The following is a 19,551-nucleotide window of genomic DNA, read 5'->3' on the forward strand; positions in this document are numbered from 1 at the left end:
TGCGTGCAGTCTTCTTCTCCTTCTTCTTCTTCTTCTTCTGATTTTTATGGCGGTTGGCAAGCAACCTTGTGTGTGCATTACCGCCACCTACTGTGCGTGCAGCCTTGACTCAGCCGGCGTCAGATTGTTCACAAAACACAACACTTTCGCAGAAAGTTAGGGAAACGTTACAACATACTGTATAAAAAGTAAATTTGCGAAAAAAAACACTTATAAAGCCTAACAGTTGCTGTTTCCATTGCAGGCAAATTATATTTGGTGTATAGATGAGAACGTTCTAAGAACGTTCTAAGAACGTTCTTAGAACATATTAAAAAAAAAAACAATATTTTTTTAATATGTTCTAAGACCGTTCTTAGAACGTTCTTAGAACATATCAAAAACTTTATTTTTTTGATGTTCTAAGAACGTTCTTAGAACGTTCTTAGAACGTTCTCATCTTGCATAACCAAAAGAGAACCACAAGGAACGTTACGTTAACGTTAGGTGTTACCTGGGTACATGTGTACATAGCTATATAAACCAATATAGAAGTCTGCTATGTAACCTATTTAGCATCCAAATCAACAAAATGCTGGCAGTAGTTAGCTTTCAACAATAGGCACAAACATCTTACTTAAACTGAAACTGCACAAATAATGTGTTACAATATACATATGCATGTTGCATTCACATAAACTTACAGGTTTAAACCTTCAAAGTCTTCAAAGTTGAAAATAAAGCTTAAAGCTAAGTGCTGTTTGTTTGACATCTGCTCTCATACTGCTCTCTGAAACACACACACTAAGCTGGCTACGGCAAGACAGGAGGGTCAAAATAGAACACAAACTGCAAAACTGATTTCCACCACTAGGTGTCTTAGAAAATAACATTGTGGGGCATGACAGATATCCAGATACTTTTTATGGCACTTCTGCAAGTTTTTCTTCCCTGGGAGTTTCCATCGACCACCACACTGGTGCTCGACGATCGTCTTGAGGAAGAAACTACGCACCCCGGACATTGAGCTTCTAGCTGTTTCTTTCGCCCTTTCTATCTCCTTAGAGAGTTTCTTCAGCTCTCTCTCATTTTGGTTTACATCCACCCAGAGCTAATGTAGCCATAGCCACTGAACATGTCTCAAACCCATTAAATAAACTGGATCAAATATCACCGGTCTCTCCCAAATTCATTATGGGCGATTTCAACCACTGCTCTCTTGATAAATCATTAAAAGGCTATCAGTATATGAGCACACGTCCGGGGAAGACACTAGATAAAGGCTGTGGTTTAATTCCCAACGCATACAGATCTGTCGCCCTCCCTTCTCTTTGCTCTGCTCATCACTATGCCATCCTGCTTGCTCCAGCATATATTCCTGAAAGTTGTCAAGAACATCAAGCAGAGGACCAAAGAAAGTATCTTTACACCCCAAAGATGCTTTGAATATACTGACTGAGATAACCTCCTAGCCCTTCTGATGACATTAGGGAACAAGTGGACACTGTTTCATCATACATCTCCTTCTGTGTGGACAACATCATCCCCTCCAAAACAGTCACAATCTACCCCAACAATAAACCCTGGATCACCAAAGAGCTCAATGAGATCCTCAACAAGAGGAAAAGGCTATTCTTCACTGGCTCTAAGATTCATTGAAAAAAGAGGTCAACAGAGAGGTCAAGCATGCCAAAGAAACTTCCAAGCTGAAGTACAAGAACAAAGTAGAAGAAAAATTAATGCTGGGTAACCTCTGCTCAACTTGGCAGGACCTCAAAAACATGGCTGCTGTAAACATTGCTGCCAGTAACAAAAAAATAATCCAGGTTGCAGGCAGTTGCTCTACTTCTCTCCCCAATGATCTTAACTCTCTCTATACAAGATTGGAGAAGGACAACACCACCCAACTGGAAGAAACCGTGTCTTTGCTTAAGTCCAGTGACTCTGCCTCTCTCACCTTCATAATAGAGGATGCAGTGAGAGCTCTCCGGACGACAAGGGAGAACAGCTCACCTGGTCCAGACAACATCAGTGGCCGCACCCAGAGGCACGGTGCCGAGCAGTTAGAGGGGTATTTCAGACCCTGTTTCAAAGATCTATGGACATCAGTAAAGTCCCCCAGCTGTGGAAACATTCCACAGTTATCCCTATTCCAAAGAAAAGACCCGTCAAATCTCTGAATGACCTCAGGCCTGTGGCCCTCACCTCTCTTGTGATGAAGGCCATGGAGAGCATCACAAAACAATACATCATCAGAAAAACCAACACCCAAATGGACTTGCTCCAATTTGCTTATCGCGCAGGCAAAGGCGTTGATGATGCAAAAACATTCATAATAGACACTGTCCTCAAAAACCTAGAGCACCCTAACACCTCAGCCAACCTCCTGTTTGCAGATTTCTCCTCTATATCAAACACCCTGCAGCCCCACATCCTGGCTGACAAACTCTCAGCCCTCTTTCATCTGGATGACCAGCTAATCCTGTGGATAATGGGCTTTTTAACCAACAGATCACAAAGAGTTGTGGTAAACACCACCTTCTCCGACTTCCAGCACACCTCAACTGTCTCCCCTCAGGGCTGCGTGCTCTCACCTCTGCTCCTCATCCTCTTCACCGATGATTGCAGAACCACACAACCTATCTGTCATCTGGTAAAGTACGCTGATGATACAGATTTTCTGTCTCTGCTATCAAGCCCTTCTCATCACCACAGACCAGCTCTTCTGGAGTTTGTGGAGTGGTGTGACAGCTTCTGTTTGGAACTGAATGTGAATAAGACCAAAGACATGGTGACAACCTTCTCCAACAAGCAGATGGAACTACCTGCAGCAAAAAACACAATAATCGACAGGAAGCCTGTTAAAGTAGTCAATAAGTACAAATTCCTGTCTACCATCTTTGACAACCTGTTAAAATTATCCGCCGAACACAGAGGATAGTCTCAGGAAAATTTCAACAACGAAAATACCTTCATAGGAAGCTCAATTTCTTCGAAGTCAGCAAGAACATCCTTCTGACTTTCTACTACTCCTTCATGGAGAGCATCATTACATTCTCTATAATCTGTTGGTTCCACTTCACCAGCCTCCAGAACAGAAACTGCCTGCAGAACACGGTCAAAGTATGTTCTAAAATCCTTGGACTTCCTGTAAGAACTCGACCTATGAGCAGCAGACACTCAAGTTAGCAGGTCAGCTCATGCAGGACCCCTCACATGCTCTCTTCCCAGCGTTTTAGTAGCTACCCTCAGGATGTCTGCTTTGTTGTCCCTACTGCAGGACACAGAGAAGGAGAGCAACCTTTATCCACAGGGCTGTTCAGCTCCTCAACTCCTGATCCCCGTAGACCCCACCCGCCTGCTCCTAACTATCTATCAATCCATCCATCCATTTTCCATTGTCCCTTTCAGGGTCGCGGGGGGTTCTGGAGCCTATCTTAGCTGCATTCGGGCAATAGGCGGGGTACACCCTGGACAAGTTGCCACCTCATCGCAGGGCCAACACATATAGACAGACCTCAAATACACTCACATTCACACACTAGGGCCAATTTAGTGTTGCCAATCAACCTATCCCCAGATGCATGTCTTTGGAGGTGGGAGGAAGCTGGAGTACCCGGATGTTCCTCATGCAGTCACGGGGAGAACATGCAAACTCCACACAGAAAAACCCAGAGCCTGGGGATCAAACCCATGACCTTCGTATTGTGAGGCACATGTACTAACCCCTGTCCCACCAATAATAAAGTGGCTGTAGCGCATGACGTTCACTGTTAGCATAATAAAAAAGTCCTAACTATCTTCTTTTATTATGCTAACAGCAGATGTCATGCACTACAGTCACTTTGTAATGTATTCTTTCAGTATACTATTTATATACCGTAGCTCTAGTATATTTTCATTCTGTCGTCCTATTACGTGCCCTGCACCACAATCACTTTATTATCTAATATCTGCCTACTTGCACATAGCTCTGTATGTACAGTATGTGTAGGTTTTTATTTAACTATAATTTTGTGTTTAACTTGAAATTGACGCTCATTTACTGCTTTGTGTGCCTCTTAATTGCCCCCGGGGACAAATAAGGTTTTCTTAATTGAATTGAATTGAATTAATTTGAGTAAATAATTAAAATCAATAATCAAATTAATCTATTTATAAATGGATTATTTGTGATTAGTCACCAAATTTGCAGCAATATAGCTGCAACGATCAATTAATTACATTTATTTAAAAAATACATACAATTCGGACTGCATTAAGTACCCAGACTTTGAAGACACAGACATAAATAGTTTCTGTACGTCCGCTGCAAAAGAGCAGTGGTGTGTGGGTTTAATGATCGATTTGGCGGAGAATTTACTTTTTTTTTATCAATGCACATGTGTTAAAAGTTAAAAATTCAATGTTGATGCTGTGCATTTATTAGAAGAAAAGCAGATATTTTCCCTAAAATAAGCATTGAGGATATAAAGTGTTTTATTTTATTACTCGATTAATTGAACCAACTAATCGATAGATTATTCAATTATTCATATAATAGCTGCAGCCCTAATGTGTAAACATATCTGAAATGTGCAATTTTTTTCCATTTTGTACCAACAGAAAGATAAATGACGGGGCACAATTAAATATATTGTAATGTAATACACATACATATGTATAATATAATAAACAATATTCAAAGCTAAAGCTAAAACACACTAATCATATAGTATAGAATATATATATATATATATATATATATATATATATATATATATATATATATATATATATATATATATATATATATATATATATATATATATATATATATTTTTTTTTTTTTATATATATATATATATATATATATATATATATATATATATATATACATCCTATACATAGTATAATTTTATTAACTTAAATTAGGCAATAGGCTAGTAACGCTATAAGGTTACTTTTAACATGACACTTTGGACTTTTGATTATTTTATTCTGTTTGTATCATGTGCTTATGATTTTGTTACATCATCTTACAGTTTACTGTTGTGGTTGTTAGTTCGGTGTACTACAGTAATTGATGCCACTGAATGCCAGATGTCCTATTCCTGCCTCTGTCTTTAGACAACCCATTTACTCCTTAATGTATTTATATAGCTACCAATCGAATCAGTGTGCACTTTATCTCCCATGTGGTTCTGCGTTAGTTGGTGTTACTCCCTAGCTACTTTTACTTTCTCAGTTTTGTCTGTTTCCTGATATTTGCATTCTGTGCCTTATTTAGTTAGCTCTTTGCACCGCTCCATGTGTTAGTTTTTTTCATCTTGCTGTTTCATGTGAACGGATTAAAAACTTTATAGACCACATATGAAGCCATGTCTTTGCATCCTGAGGAAACCAAGAGCTTCAAACTGAATTTACCTGGGGGCTGCTGGAGGTAGAGTCTCGATAAAGCTGGGCCGCATGCAGGATTCACTTCAGAATCACGTTTTAACCATAGGACTAGATTTGTTAACTACTTCTACCATCCGCTGAAGTGACCCTGAGCTATGTAAAATGTAAAATTGAATGTAGACATTATGTATTTACACAGTTGAGTTCCCCAGGAAATGGTCAGAGAACATTCAGCTTGCTTACAGGTAGATGCTCTTTGTGTTGCCCAGTGTGTGTTAGTTGTGCTGTAGTTTTTGTATTTGCACTCTTATTGTAGTTGGTGTCTAGTGGGATTCAAGATTGCCATAATATATTTAAATATTAGCAGTCTAGGGTGCGCGGGCCGCAATTACGATAAACTATAGATAGATAGCAGTAGAAAATGGATGGATGGATAATTCCTAGGCATAGGCCAGGCTGATTAGAAAAATAAATACTAACCAAATATACTGCATAGTGTATTAAATACGGGCCGCAGCTGCGAAACAGATTTTTTGGGCGACCCTCTAGGGGGCGCTCGCGATCCAACAATGGGGTCAAATAACACTAAATCAGAGAACAGAGAGGTGTGGCTTTCTAAGATGCACATGTGTAAGGCCATGTCCATACGAACAGATACTGAATAAACGCATACTTATCTCTGTGTTTAGGCCTCTTGTCCACACGCAGACGCATACTTTTGTCTTAAAAAAACGCCGACTTTTACAAACGCTGGCCAAAGTGTACAAACGGAGACTTGTGATGACGTCACGGTTGTGCGCTGTCATTTCCAAGCTCAACAACACTGCCATGCTGGGTTTAAACACACTGTAAGAGGACTTTAATGTATGTTTGAATGTAAACATGCTGCTCTTTTCACTCAACATTAATAGAAAAGACACATCAAAATGGGTTTTGCTACACTCCCGCCAGTGCAAATGACAGTCAGCTGTTTTGGATATGATCACTGTCGAACCTCCACCTGATGGGACAACTTTGACAAGCAAGACTTTTTGCTGTGTCATAAGAAAGATGCAACATTATCCTATATTTTTAGTCCTTGTTTAAAGACAAATCATGAAGTTAACTTACGTGTCTTGCTTCTATTTTTGTAGATGGAGCCGGGCGCGACCGTGCGACTAAAAAAAAACATAACGTAGCGTCCTCCTTGTAGTGTGTACTGATGTTAAAGACAGTATACTTCATTACACATATACCATATAACTATATCCATGATTAAATGCTTTATAGTTCCCTTAAAAATGCAAAAGGGTTTCGTTAGTGTGCGCTAATTTTATAAATAATGTACACTTCACTGCACATGTAATACATCACCATGTTGCTGAACATGTTATAATTCTATGAGTGTTGGGTTTCAGCAGCAGAGGCGTGCATTCGCTCTTTAATAATGTTCCCGGGGTTCTGTGTAAGTGCAGGCAGGTTTGAAAGATAATGTACATGTCATTGAACATCTAAAGTCGATCAAAAATAAACATAATAGGAGGTGCAATCCTAACACGTCAGATATTACTGCTTTTTTCAGGCTTCTGATTGAACAAAATGTGCATGTCAGCAGGTGTATGCGTTTGTGTGTAGACATAGACAGTTTTGAAACTACATTTGTGTGGATGGAGATTGTTTTACTCCAAATATGTGTTTTTGAAACTCTCCGTGTTCGTGCGGACATGGCCTTAATCACGTCAATTACTGTATTGAAATAAATTAGTTACCACACTATTTTTGACAGCCCTGCAGTACATAACACATGGTATACTCTCAATTCTACAGGTAAATACAGCATTAAAGCAAATAAATTAAAATCAGGGTTTCTCAAAATTTGTGTGAGTACAACCTTACTATGGTTCTTTGGGCTTGTTGGGGTGGAATCAGATTTCAGACAGACGGTGTGAGCTGAATTTTCCTTTCTTTTGCAACAATTTGATGCCCTAAGGGTCAAACTCCAATGTGACAGTTGAAGCAAAGCAAGTGAACGAGAACCGGCTGTCAGTTTACGTCACCTCCTTCTATCTTTTTCTCTTCCAAGCGCTTTTGTGGCTCTGGCAGTTGACAGGGTTGTGTCTTTGTTCATCTCCCCCATAAAGAATACATCACAGCTACAAACCATTGGGATATCCAAAAGGGAAAACAAGGTATGATTGTTCTAATGAATGATTATGGACGCCCTTCTTCTACTACTCCGTCACAAGTCTAATATTGCGTATGATTTTTTTTGGGACTTGTTTTATTTTCTGTGCTTCAGTGGGATATGCCAATGGCATGTGGCAGATTTCAGCATCACAGCCATGACTCACAGACTCAACTGTCACATCTAGCTTTCATTGGCAGGATCATCATCTGTGCACATCCGAGCTCCAACAATGTCAACCCACAAGCCTTTCAATCTGTTTGATGGATTGCCATAACTGTGCGTAGGCACAGTGTGGAAAATAATTAATATCGTCATCATCCGGCAATGACATAGTAATAACTCAGTGCTTAATCATCTGAATTACAATGTAATCACTTCTCAAATTATCAAGGTCAAATTATGTGTATTTGGTCCTTGGCTGTGACTATAAAGTATTGTGGTACCTTGGTTGTCATTTGCCGTTTTAGACGACAAATGTCATAAAAAAATGTTTGGTTGTCATACACAGTCTTGGTTTTAGTTCAATTAAAACCCATTAGTGATTTAGTCTGTCAGAAAATTTTTGGACAAATTACATTTTTTACATATATTGGTCGCACAAGTGAAACATGAAATATTTACACAGGCGCTTGTGTTCGTTCACAAATTCAACAGAAGACAGTATCTGTATCACGGCATACTGAAACGTACCGGAAAGGTCACTGAGTGTTGTCTTTGTCCTCCTCCTAGTGCGCGCTGAAGCAGCTTTAGACGTCTTTTTCGAAATATTATGATTCTTCTAATTCTGGTTCAAAACAAATAATAGAGAGAAGTCCCATAAACAGGATACGAGCCGTTTTTACAATAAATTCAAAGAAACACCGCGTTACACTGTGGGCATAACAATACTCAATGGTACTTTAACATCTGAGATGCGCTGAGACCATAAGTGAACTGCAATGTGGCGAGCAGCATTACTATGGAAATGATTCTTTGATATCCAGTAGTACCTCAATTTCAGAGCTTAATTGGTTCTCTGACAGAGCTCTTAACTCAAAACACTTGTATCCCAAATCAACATCGCCCATCCATCCATCCATCCATCCATCCATTTTCTACCGCTTGTCTTACTCGGGTTGCAGAGGGTGCTGGAGCCTATCCCAACTGAACTCGGGCGAAAGGCAGGGTACACCCTGGACAAGTCGCCACCTCATCGCAGGGCCAACACATATGGACAGACAACATTCACACTCACATTCACACACTAGGGCCAATTTAGTGTTTCCAATCAACCTATCCCCAGGTAACCTGACTCTCGCCAGATCCTTGTAGTTTGCTGAGCTCCACACAAGGATCTGGGAGTTCTCAATAGGAGATGTATTTCAGAAGGCGGGGCCTTGTAAATTATCTTGAATGACATGCTACTTCAACCACTCAATCGTGACGCTGGGAAATCCAAAACAGAACAGCCGACATGTTAGATAACGACAGAGCGAAAAGTTAGAGAACTTTTACTGAAACAACGCAGCAATGTCAGTAGACGATCGATGTCGCAAAACAGTTGCAATAGCAGAATCAATGTCAGCACATGATTCTTCGCTGCGTTGTTTGAATCAAACAGTCGTCTCGGCGCTACGTCACATCTATGAAATCCCGCCCGGCGATCCTGATTGGTTTATTATGTTTTGCTATCTTGAAGGAGTTTGCATTGCCCTCGAGCCCAGATCCTTGTGGAGCTCAGCGATGTGGCAAGAGCCAGGTTAATCCCTAGGTGCATGTCCATTGAAATAAATTAAAATCTGTGCTTGGTCCCCCAAAACACAATTTTGATGCCTTTTAAAAAGTAAAACATCGTTTTTAACAAAAAGTATTTTATGTAATCAATCAAATAGAGTGTACTAACAACTGCAGTAGTTGTGTGAAGTAATGTTATAATAATGTACAACTTTTTCCATGGAGAGTATCTCCCTCCAGCTGTTCCTACGTGAAACACACCATCAGCAGCGTTTCTATATCTTCATGGATACATGTGTGCCGTTTAGATATTATTTTAACATTCTTGGCTGGTGTTAGACTCATTCTGCTTCAGTATGGTGCAGATGAGCAGTGATACGCTCAATTTGCTTTGCCAAGTTAACAACACGCCGCCTTCTTTCTTTATTTTACTAATCAAACAAATATCATCTGCTTCTTCTGCTACTTCACAGCCACTTAATTTCTTCCCATGGTTGAAAAACAAAATTACGTCACTCTCCCGCTATAAACTAATGCTACTGAGTAAGACCAGATGTTTTGGGTTAATCTTACGAGGTTCACTCTGGCATTTGTTACGTGTAACCAAATGTGTTGCTTGTAACTTAAAGCATAACACTAAGCCGAGAGACAGCTCTTAATATTCTTAAGTTGGGGCACTCTTAAGTTGAGGTACCGTTCTACTCTAGTCTAGAGTAGTCAGTGTACAGCTTGTATGGCCATACAGTGGAACCTCGATTTACGAGTGGTTCTTGAACACGGTTTGTAAATAAAATGGTTCTTATAGTGAAGCAAATTTCTCCATAAGAAAAAATATAAACATGAATAATGGGTTCTACCCTCAACAAAAGTCCATATTTTAGTCAAGGTTTGTACACTTTGAACATAATATAAAGTGATATACAGTATTGTATATCAAAGAACCATTACAAGGGTGTGATGGATCAACTTTATCTTTATTAACAAACAACAACAATTAGCTGAACTGTCCTGTATGCGCCGCTCTGCCAACACGCCCACACACACATACTTTTGTTGCCCTCACAAACGATCTGAAAACACAAAAATCTTGAACATTAACAACCATAATCCTAGAATAAGAAAACATTTTAATAAGGAAAATTGCTTTACCTTGTTGTCGGCAAATGTGGAGCTGACTGGAACAGGAAGCAAGCAGACACGAGAGGGAGAAGGAAGGAGGCCGTGTGAGACAATGAGAAGCCAAATCTTTTATTGGCTTGTGTCCCACTAGTGCCTTCTCCTCCGTTGTGATATAAGTCCACTTTGGCATCTTTTTCCAGAAAAGTCCGGTGTCATAATTAAAACTTGCTGTGGTTACAAAGCCTGTTTTTGATCAATTCTTCCATACTTGTGAGCACCATTGATGTACTCCTTGCAAATAGTCTTTTTTTCAACTCCACAGCGATTCCCACCTTCTTTCCACACTGGTCTGTTGTGTTTTGGGGACTCATATTGAGTTAGCCTTTTGACAGAATGTATCCAAAGGCTAAAAAACACAGAAAAGGCACGCACTAGTAGTGTACTACTACTACGCAAGTGACTCCACAAAAAGGCTTCAAACTGGACACAATGTATGAAATGACAGGGTTCACAAAAGGAGGCATACACTATATTGCCAAAAATATATAGCCACCCATCCAAATGATGAGAATCAGGTGTCCTAATCACTTGGCCTGGTGTATAAAATCAAGCACTCAGGCATGGAGATTGTTTCTACAAACATTTGTGAAAGAATGGGCCGCTCTCAGTGATTTCCAGCGTGGAACTGTCATAGGATGCCACCTGTGCAACAAATCCAGTCGTGAAATGTCCTTGCTCCTAAATATTCCAAAGTCAACTTTATTATAAAAAAAAGTGAAGCGTTTGGGAACAACAACAACTCAGCCACGAAGTGGTAGCCCACGTAAACTAACAGAGAGGGGTCAGCGGATGCTAAAGCGCATAGTGCAAAGACTTTCTGCACAGTCAGTTGCTACAGAGCTCCAAACTTCATGTGACCTTCCAATTAGCCCACGTACAGTACGCAGAGAGCTTCATGGAATGGGTTTCCATGGCCGTGCAGAAGCATCTAAGCAGAAGCCATACATCACCAAGTCCAATGCAAAGCGTCGGGTGCAGTGGTGTAAAGCACGTTGCCACTGGACTCTAGAGCAGTGGAGACGCGTTCTCTGGACTGATGAATCACGCTTTTCCATCTGGCAATCTGATGGACCAGTCTGGGTTTGGAGGTTGCCAGGAGAACGCTACACGTCGGACTGCATTGTGTCCCGAGTGTGAAATTTGGTGGAGGAGGAATTATGGTGTGGAGTTGGTTTTTCAGGAGTTGGGCTTGGCCCCTTAGTACCAGTGAAAGGAATTTTGAATGCTCCAGGATACCAAAACATTTTGGACAATTCCATGGGATGGCACTTCTAGTTCATATGTGAGTAAAGGCAGGTGGCCAAATACTTTTGGCAATATAGTGTATTTGGCTGGATCTAATGCTTCGTAAATCGAAAAGTTTGCAAAAAGAGGGGTTCGTAAATTGAGGTTCCACTGTTTAGGTTTACTAAACAAACAGTTGTTGTCTAAAAAGCTGGCAACACAAGTGAATACTAGGACAATTCTGTTTGGGGGCTGCATGAGTGCGTGGAGCTGCGGTTCATCGAGGCAGACATGAATTCCCACATGTACTGTGACATTCTGAAGCCGGCATGGCAGTTTTTCAAAATGCCAAATGAGCCCAAACACCTCTCCACAATGACAAGTGTCCAATTATGAACCTGTGGAGTGTCCTCAAGTGGAAGGAAGGTGAAGGAGCGCAAGGTGTCTAACATGTACCCACTCCATCAGTGATGTCATCATGGTGGAGTGGTCGTGGAATCTCATAATAACCATTGCAACTCTGGTGAATTCCATACCCAAGTGGGATTAATTATATGCAAGTTTTACTTCTACATATATTATAGTCCCTCACTCGTTTTTCAATTATCAAGGTTTAGATCGAATAACTCTGATTGGCTAATAACCATGGACGCGCCAGTAGAACCATAAAAGGAAATGTGCGCTATGGTTTAATTACCGGCCTTGAGACAGTTGAGGCGCCCTTCATTCACTCGGTTGGTCATAGTGTATGTCTTACAATATGTCTAATCTGGTCACTTACAGGCAGTAGTAAATGTCTTTGCACAGATGTATTTGAGCCTGGTACTTTTCTTTCTAATTTTATTTGGCTCTAATAATGTATCTCTGACTGTAATTGGCTGCACAAGAAATATTGTGTGTAGTGTTTGGGTGTGTGTTTGGGCTTGTCTGTCAGTGTGTCTATGAGTGCACCTGTTGTGAGACCAAATTCATAATACACTCATTACATTTCTTGTGTGTGTGTGTACATTTTCCCTACCCTTAATGGGTTGTACTTGTATAGCGCTTTTCTACCTTTTTAAGGAACTCAAAGCGCTTTGACACTATTTCCACATTCACCCATTCACACACACACATTCATACATTCACACACTGATGTAAACCAATTAAATGTCACGGCAACATTCTCTTTTGTATTGTCACACAAAGACCATGCCGGTCATGTTCTGTCACCCTAATGTTTGCAGCACGTTGGTGGTGAAAACTCCCAAGCAAACATTGAGCCCAGTACAATTGCTATACAAAGCAACTTCCATTGGACTAATGGCTAGAGAAGTTACCTCCATCCAACTCCCACTTGCGGGACCCAGTAACTGTGTTTTCCTCTCTGCCCACAGCTCTTATCGCCTGGATAAAATCAACAGTGACATGCGTAACTACATCACCGATTTTGCTGCAGACTTAAGGTGAATACACGATCAGTGCCTCCCTTTGCCTATTTGTTGCTGCCGGCTGCAGTGGTCAGATGTGGGAGGCGGCTGGCTTGCCACCATTGCTGACATTTCCAATAAGGAGGTCAACTTGCCCTGTTACTAGATACAAATAAATCACACATAAACCGCAGTGGAACTAAGGTGGAACATAATTAGTTACACAATGCTAGTGACTAGGGATTTCACATGTAAATCTAATACGATACCAATTCCCGGTACCTGGAAATTGTTACATGTACTCAACAGTAAGAATATTAAGTATTTTTGTGTGCTTGTGTGTTTATGTGTTAATAAATGTGTGTAAATTTGTTTAATAATACAATACATTTTTTATCTAACATTTAACACCAAGCTGATAATAACTAGTAACTGTGCTGTCCGGTTGTTATAGCTTCATTTGTTGCATGTTTAAGTCTCATTTGCAAGTATTATAAAGTAGACTTTGCATGCAATTGCAATTCCAAGACATTAGATGGCAGTAGTGTACAGGCTATGGGGTGTTGCATAGTCAAGATGTAGTATTTGCCATTAAATTAAATGTAGTCTTTTTTTGCGACCTACAAAGTGTTAATACTATTGGACTTTTTACTAGGGATTTATTCTGAGTACAGCTATTTTTAGATACCAGTTCCTTATTGGGTTGGTCCGGACTGTTAAAATTCTGGACTATCGATGCTATCGGTACTTTTTTTTATCCAGCTGACGGTCGTAATTATGACAGACACGTGTGGTCACATTCATTCAGGTGCCGTGGCAAAAGAGAAAAAAAGACATTGCGGAACAGCTACAGAGGTAAACAGAATCATAGATTTACGCGTCATCTGAATCTCAGATATAATCAATGTTTGCTAAAAATAGAATCTAAAAACGGAAAGTCGCGGAAATTGCCGTAATGTGACAGAGACACTGTCATCGAGAAGAAAAGGGGAAATCATGTTTACCTTTCACTGGACAAACACTTCCCTTCCATGGAGCCATGCCAGCCAGGGGCCAGCTCTCTATACACAGCAGCCCTGCACATTGCACCCTTCTGGGGCCATTTCTGTGCTTGCCTCTGGGACACATGGCCACCTCAAACTACCAAACCAACTCTAAAATACAGAGCTGAACATTTCCCAAACGAATGATGTCAGGTGATATAGTATATCCATCCATCCATCCATTTTCTACCGCCATTTTCTACCGCTTGTCATTTTGCCATGAAGCTGTGTGAAAAACACCTGCTACTACTACAGCCAGTGGTGGACGCGACCACTGCTTAAACATCTTTATTGGTAAGTTGATGATAACTTGACAACTTCTAATACTATAGTTGGCGCACCAGTGTTGAAATCATAACTGACACATCTTTGTGTGTGCGTTCTCATGTAATCTCAAATTTATGTACATATTGTTATTGTGTTTTTTCTAATTTAATTCCTTTTTTAAATTCACTTAAAATGTTAATAAAACATTGAACTAATTCCTAGTTTATTTGTTTTTTAATTTTAGAACATATCGCTCAGCCCTTTAGGATGTGATAACCAGCTTGGAATAATCACAAATAAAGAAGCAACACCACACAAAAGATTGTAACGCAACAATATTTCCTCCTCAAAAGACCCTCAAAGTCCAGCGTCTGCCGAACCAGTAATCCACAGGCCAATATTAATCCATTCTAAAAAGTGAAAAATTGAAGTAACATAATCATCCATAAAGTTGCTCAGAAGCAAGATAGCATCCGCTCACAGGTCTCTAGTCGTTGTCTGACGTCACTCCATCGCGCCACGCTTGCGTGGCACCAAAACACACCTTGCTTCTCTGCACACACACCTGATATGCTAATTGATTGTATTGATGATATATTGGACATGATATAAATTATGATACACAGTACCATGTAAAAGGTCTGTGTTCTGCTCATAATAATAATAATAATAATAATATATTTTATTTGTAAAAAGCACTTTACATTGAGCAAACAACCTCAAAGTGCTACAGTGTATTAAAAAAATAAAATTAAAAGATAATAAAAATAAATAAAAATAAAAACTAGAACAGCCTAATGGCTAGAACTAGTATGCATATATCTAAAAAAAAAAAAAAAAAAAGGCTTTTTTAAATCTATTAAATCACTCAGCAGCTATTAAATATACATTTATATTTCCAAATAGAATACATGTCTAATATTTTTACTTCTGACATTCCAAATATGTTGACAAGCACAGAGACGGAATATTCCCTCATTCTGTCTTTTTCAGTCAGTCGTTGCAGTGCGATTACCCCCTCTACTCATAGCCATTTAGTACACTCCAGCCGTGCTAGATAGAGATGCAAAACAGCGGTTGCAGAACATTTCCAGTCTTGATTAATCACATTGCGCATGCTAAATAGTTTTATTTGCATTTTCTCCTCCCAATACCGTGGATGTTCTAATACTGAATAGTAATAATGAAGACAAACATGCTAAATTGATTGTGCTCTCTATTTTGCTTATTTAAGAGACACAATCCCCTGCACACATGTTCAGTAGATCAGCTTAGTGTGTGCTATCAAGTTTGCAAGTGTTTTAATACGCACAAACCTTTAGTAGATCAGACCCATAGTGTACAATAATGTGACCCCCTAAATACGCTGCTATTAGCAAACACAAACACGGAAACACGAACCGTAAACAACAATACAATGAGCGTATCAGAGTAGGGCCAAAAAAAGGAGTGTTAAGGATGGAGTATTAACAGATAAGTCTGAACATAATACTGATGCAATACCTTGATACATAATGATAGAGAAGATGGTTAATTATGACTGATATTCTGGAATGTTGATCCTACAGGTCACATAGGTGGGGCGCTGTTCTGTCAGTGGCAGCTTTTTTTCCAACAGTACAATTAATTAATGTAAAGGTAAACTGCATTACAATTAGAGATGGGTTCGGAATTCTGTGCCAGTGTATTGAGTGATTTATGTCTGCACTAACGAGTACCGATTCACATAAAACCTAATGGTACCTTACTATCATACCTTCATTGCAGGCAGGGTCATGTCTGGTTAAAAACTCTGCACCAGCTCGAGAACCAACAAAGCGAGCATGCCTGATCGAAAACATTCAAAAGTAAGGTTCCACTTTTCAAAATGCACTAAATCGATGCTAATTTACATTGGATATGCCATATACATGCTACTCATTAGGATTATCCTTTTTACATGGACACAAACAAATTAGTAATCAAAAATACAACTAAGATGCACGTTACAATCAAACAGCTGGTGTGAAATAGGTAGACTACTGTACAGTATTTACAATATAAACACTTTAAAGGGCTCAACAAAACATAAGATGGACACTATCAACTTAATGGCAAATGCTACTTCCTGACTATGACAACACAGCTAGGACACACAGAAATGAATGCATTCTTGCAAATAAGACCCAGAAGCTCTGTGTTTTATGTTGAATATTTTAAAAAAAATAGTTTTATTATTGAACAAATTAACATTCATAACCACTTGAATACACAAAAAAGAAGCAAAAATGTATTCCAAGTGTTCTTGCAAGGCGTGCTCTCCATTGAAATTCATAAAACCCCTGCATCTGCGCATGCGTATGAATCTAAGGAATGCTGGAATGTAACTGCCAATATAGGAATCTTTCACTTGAGTACAACTGCTACCCTAAATACTGTATGTATTTGTTTATATTTTGTCATTTAATATACATGTTTTACACTACAAGTTATTAAACAATCTAGTGTATGATATATTAGGTTATGTTTGGTCTGTTTAACAGCAAAAAAACTACTTTAAAAAATAATAAATTTGAAGTTTTGTAGAGTGAAACATGTATATTAAATGGAAAAAAAAGATAGTGTTATTTATCAGTGTAACCATCGTACTCACGTGTAAGATTCCTTCGATGTGCAATAACATTTCCGCATTCTTTGGATAGAAACGTTTGCGCAGATGCAGGGGGGGCATGAATTCCAGTGGCAATGTTTTTATCTAACAAATCGTCGTACTAGGTATGTACAACAATTTTCCTTGAAATGCAACAATTTTTAGCTTCTGGTACGATAATTTGACATTTCCCATCTGGCAACACAGTGCACAGGGGTAATTTGTCAAATGCTCGCTTAGCTGAGCTGTCTTGCGCCACGCACGACAGCAGTTCGATTTAGTTTTGTGCAACTTTAGATTTACAGGTGCTTCAGAGTTTCCACCACAACAGGTTTGATTAACAGTGACACAACATGAAGCATAATATTGATTGAAAATAAAAACAGCATTATGTAAATTTTGTGTTGTGATTATTTTATCATTATTTCACTTAATTCGAGTGTGGGTGTCTGAACTTTTCCTTTTGAATGACTTTGCAAATGTGGAACAAGGACATTCTACAACAGAAAGGCATATACTAAGTCTAAGAGCTTTCTTTTTAATCACACTGGCATTTTAATTTACTGCCAAATATTTATCACCATTGAAGGGTTCTAACTCATCCTTACCTGCTATTAGAAAGCAATCCTGCAGAGAGAACATTTGTAATCCTAGTCTAACTCTCTTGGAATTTATTTACTGAATCATTTTCTTTCTTTGGGATATTCCTTCTGGTTGCTGGGTGCGCCGAACATCTCTTTTCCTCTGCTTGGTTGGCACGTTTAATTGATGCGGTGGATAACGGGGTGCTCCCTGAAGTGCTTGCCTGCTAACTAGCTCCTAATTTTCATTTCCCTCATTTGCACAGATTGATTTGATGTTTCAGCACAGCATAAATCCAATCACCTTTTTAAGGACAGTGCTGCACAGAGGGTGGGTCTCTTCATGGAGGAAGAAAGGTCCTAAACTCTTTCCCTCCAAACTTCAGGTTGTCCAGGGGAAGCACAGTGCCTTGCACAGCACGCTCAAGTCATCCTGTATTAGTTATTAGATCATATTTATTTGCCTAAAAGTGCCATTCTTGGCCTACTTGTCTTTCTATGTGTCCAGTCAGAGTTACCACATGCAAACAGCCATGCACCCAAGCATTGCCCTGGACCCCTCTGCAAACTGCAACTCCCCAAAGTTTCGCTCCAGGAACCAAAGCTACATGCGAGCAGTCAGCACCCTCAGTCAGGCAAGCTGTGTTAGCCAGGTGAGTCAGGTGAGTCACCAAACTCTGTGTCTTCTTACTTGTTACTTTTTGCAAGCAACTTAACTCATGTCAGTCGTTTGGTTAGTCACCACGCTATTCAGTACACAATGTTACAACAACACAGTCCATGCCCTTACACCTAAGTCACTTTGTGTTGTTGCATGGGACACAAGTACACAAATCATCTCATCTATTTACATTATCTTGTGGTACGGATGTCATTTAGAGGGGTAGGCAGTGGGGAAGCATGTCCCCTGCACTTTTTCAAAGGACTGTTTTAGTCACTTGCACTTTTTAACGTCCAGATATAATGTTCTATATTGAATGGAGACAAGTCAAACACTAGTGTCAGGCGGAAGACGGCCACTCAGGCTGAAGTTTGTCCCTTCAGACTACCTACAAGTGAATTGATGGGCTTTCTAGGGCTGCCTTGACAACATGACAATGATTAACAGCACGCAGCAGCTGACCAATCACCAGTCATTTTTCACATTTAGGGCCTAAACTATTAAGATACAAATAACACGAGCTAAACAGTGTGCGAAAACGATAAAATTACGTTATCTATTCGTGGACATGTTGCGTGTGAACTACTAAGATTGCGTGTGCACTAGATAACTGCTGCAGTCCGAGCTACCATGGAAACCACTTTTTAACCGCGCTGAAGATGCGCTCATGGAAGATGCTGGCAATCAGTGTGTGCTGGAATGTTCCAGAGCCAAGAAAAACATTTTTCATAAAGGAGATGTCTTAACAATATCTCCTATATAAAAAACTAAAACCATCAGTAGACACCAAAAGTATCCATTTAATTTGTTTTAATAAAGCCATTAGGTCATCCAGCAGCTATAATAATCTAAAATGATATTGCTGAACAGACGATATATATCACTTTTTTTTTTTTTTTTGACAGTCCATATATGTTGACAAGCTGCAGCGCAATCGCCTCCTTTCTCGCAACTATTTCTGTGCAACTGACATGTCCTTTCTAGACATAAAGACGAAAAATAGTGCCTGCAGTACAGTTTTATTTTTGGTCATTCATACTGTGTGTGCTAAATAATTGCATGTGCTTCTCCTCCTCCCAGTATTCTGGGCACATATTGAGCATATTCTTTGAAGACAGACACACTAAATGGATTGTGCTCTTTAGTTTTCTCACTTTAGAGACAAGAACCTCTGCGCACAAGTTCAGTATATCAGCTTTGTGCAGGGACAACTCCAGGATTTTTTCTCTTCCGGGTTTAGGGGGGAGCTTGACCGATTCATGCGGGGGCGAAAACATTTTTCCCAACTTCAGTTCTCATTTTTCAATAAAATCAGCTATG

General features: G+C 39.6%; 1 protein-coding gene across 1 annotated transcript in view; it reads left to right on the top strand.

The window, feature by feature from the left end:
• dlgap2a (discs, large (Drosophila) homolog-associated protein 2a) overlaps window positions 1-19,551 on the top strand; it is a 269,222-nt gene that overhangs the window by 178,925 nt on the left and 70,746 nt on the right. Inside the window, exons 4-5 of the mRNA XM_062041907.1 lie at window positions 13,018-13,086; window positions 18,079-18,232. Coding sequence (XP_061897891.1) covers window positions 13,018-13,086; window positions 18,079-18,232 — 223 coding nt within the window. The remainder of the gene's footprint in view (window positions 1-13,017; window positions 13,087-18,078; window positions 18,233-19,551) is intronic.

The sequence above is a fragment of the Entelurus aequoreus genome, linkage group LG03, assembly GCF_033978785.1.
Source record: "Entelurus aequoreus isolate RoL-2023_Sb linkage group LG03, RoL_Eaeq_v1.1, whole genome shotgun sequence".
Classification (NCBI taxonomy): domain Eukaryota; kingdom Metazoa; phylum Chordata; class Actinopteri; order Syngnathiformes; family Syngnathidae; genus Entelurus; species Entelurus aequoreus.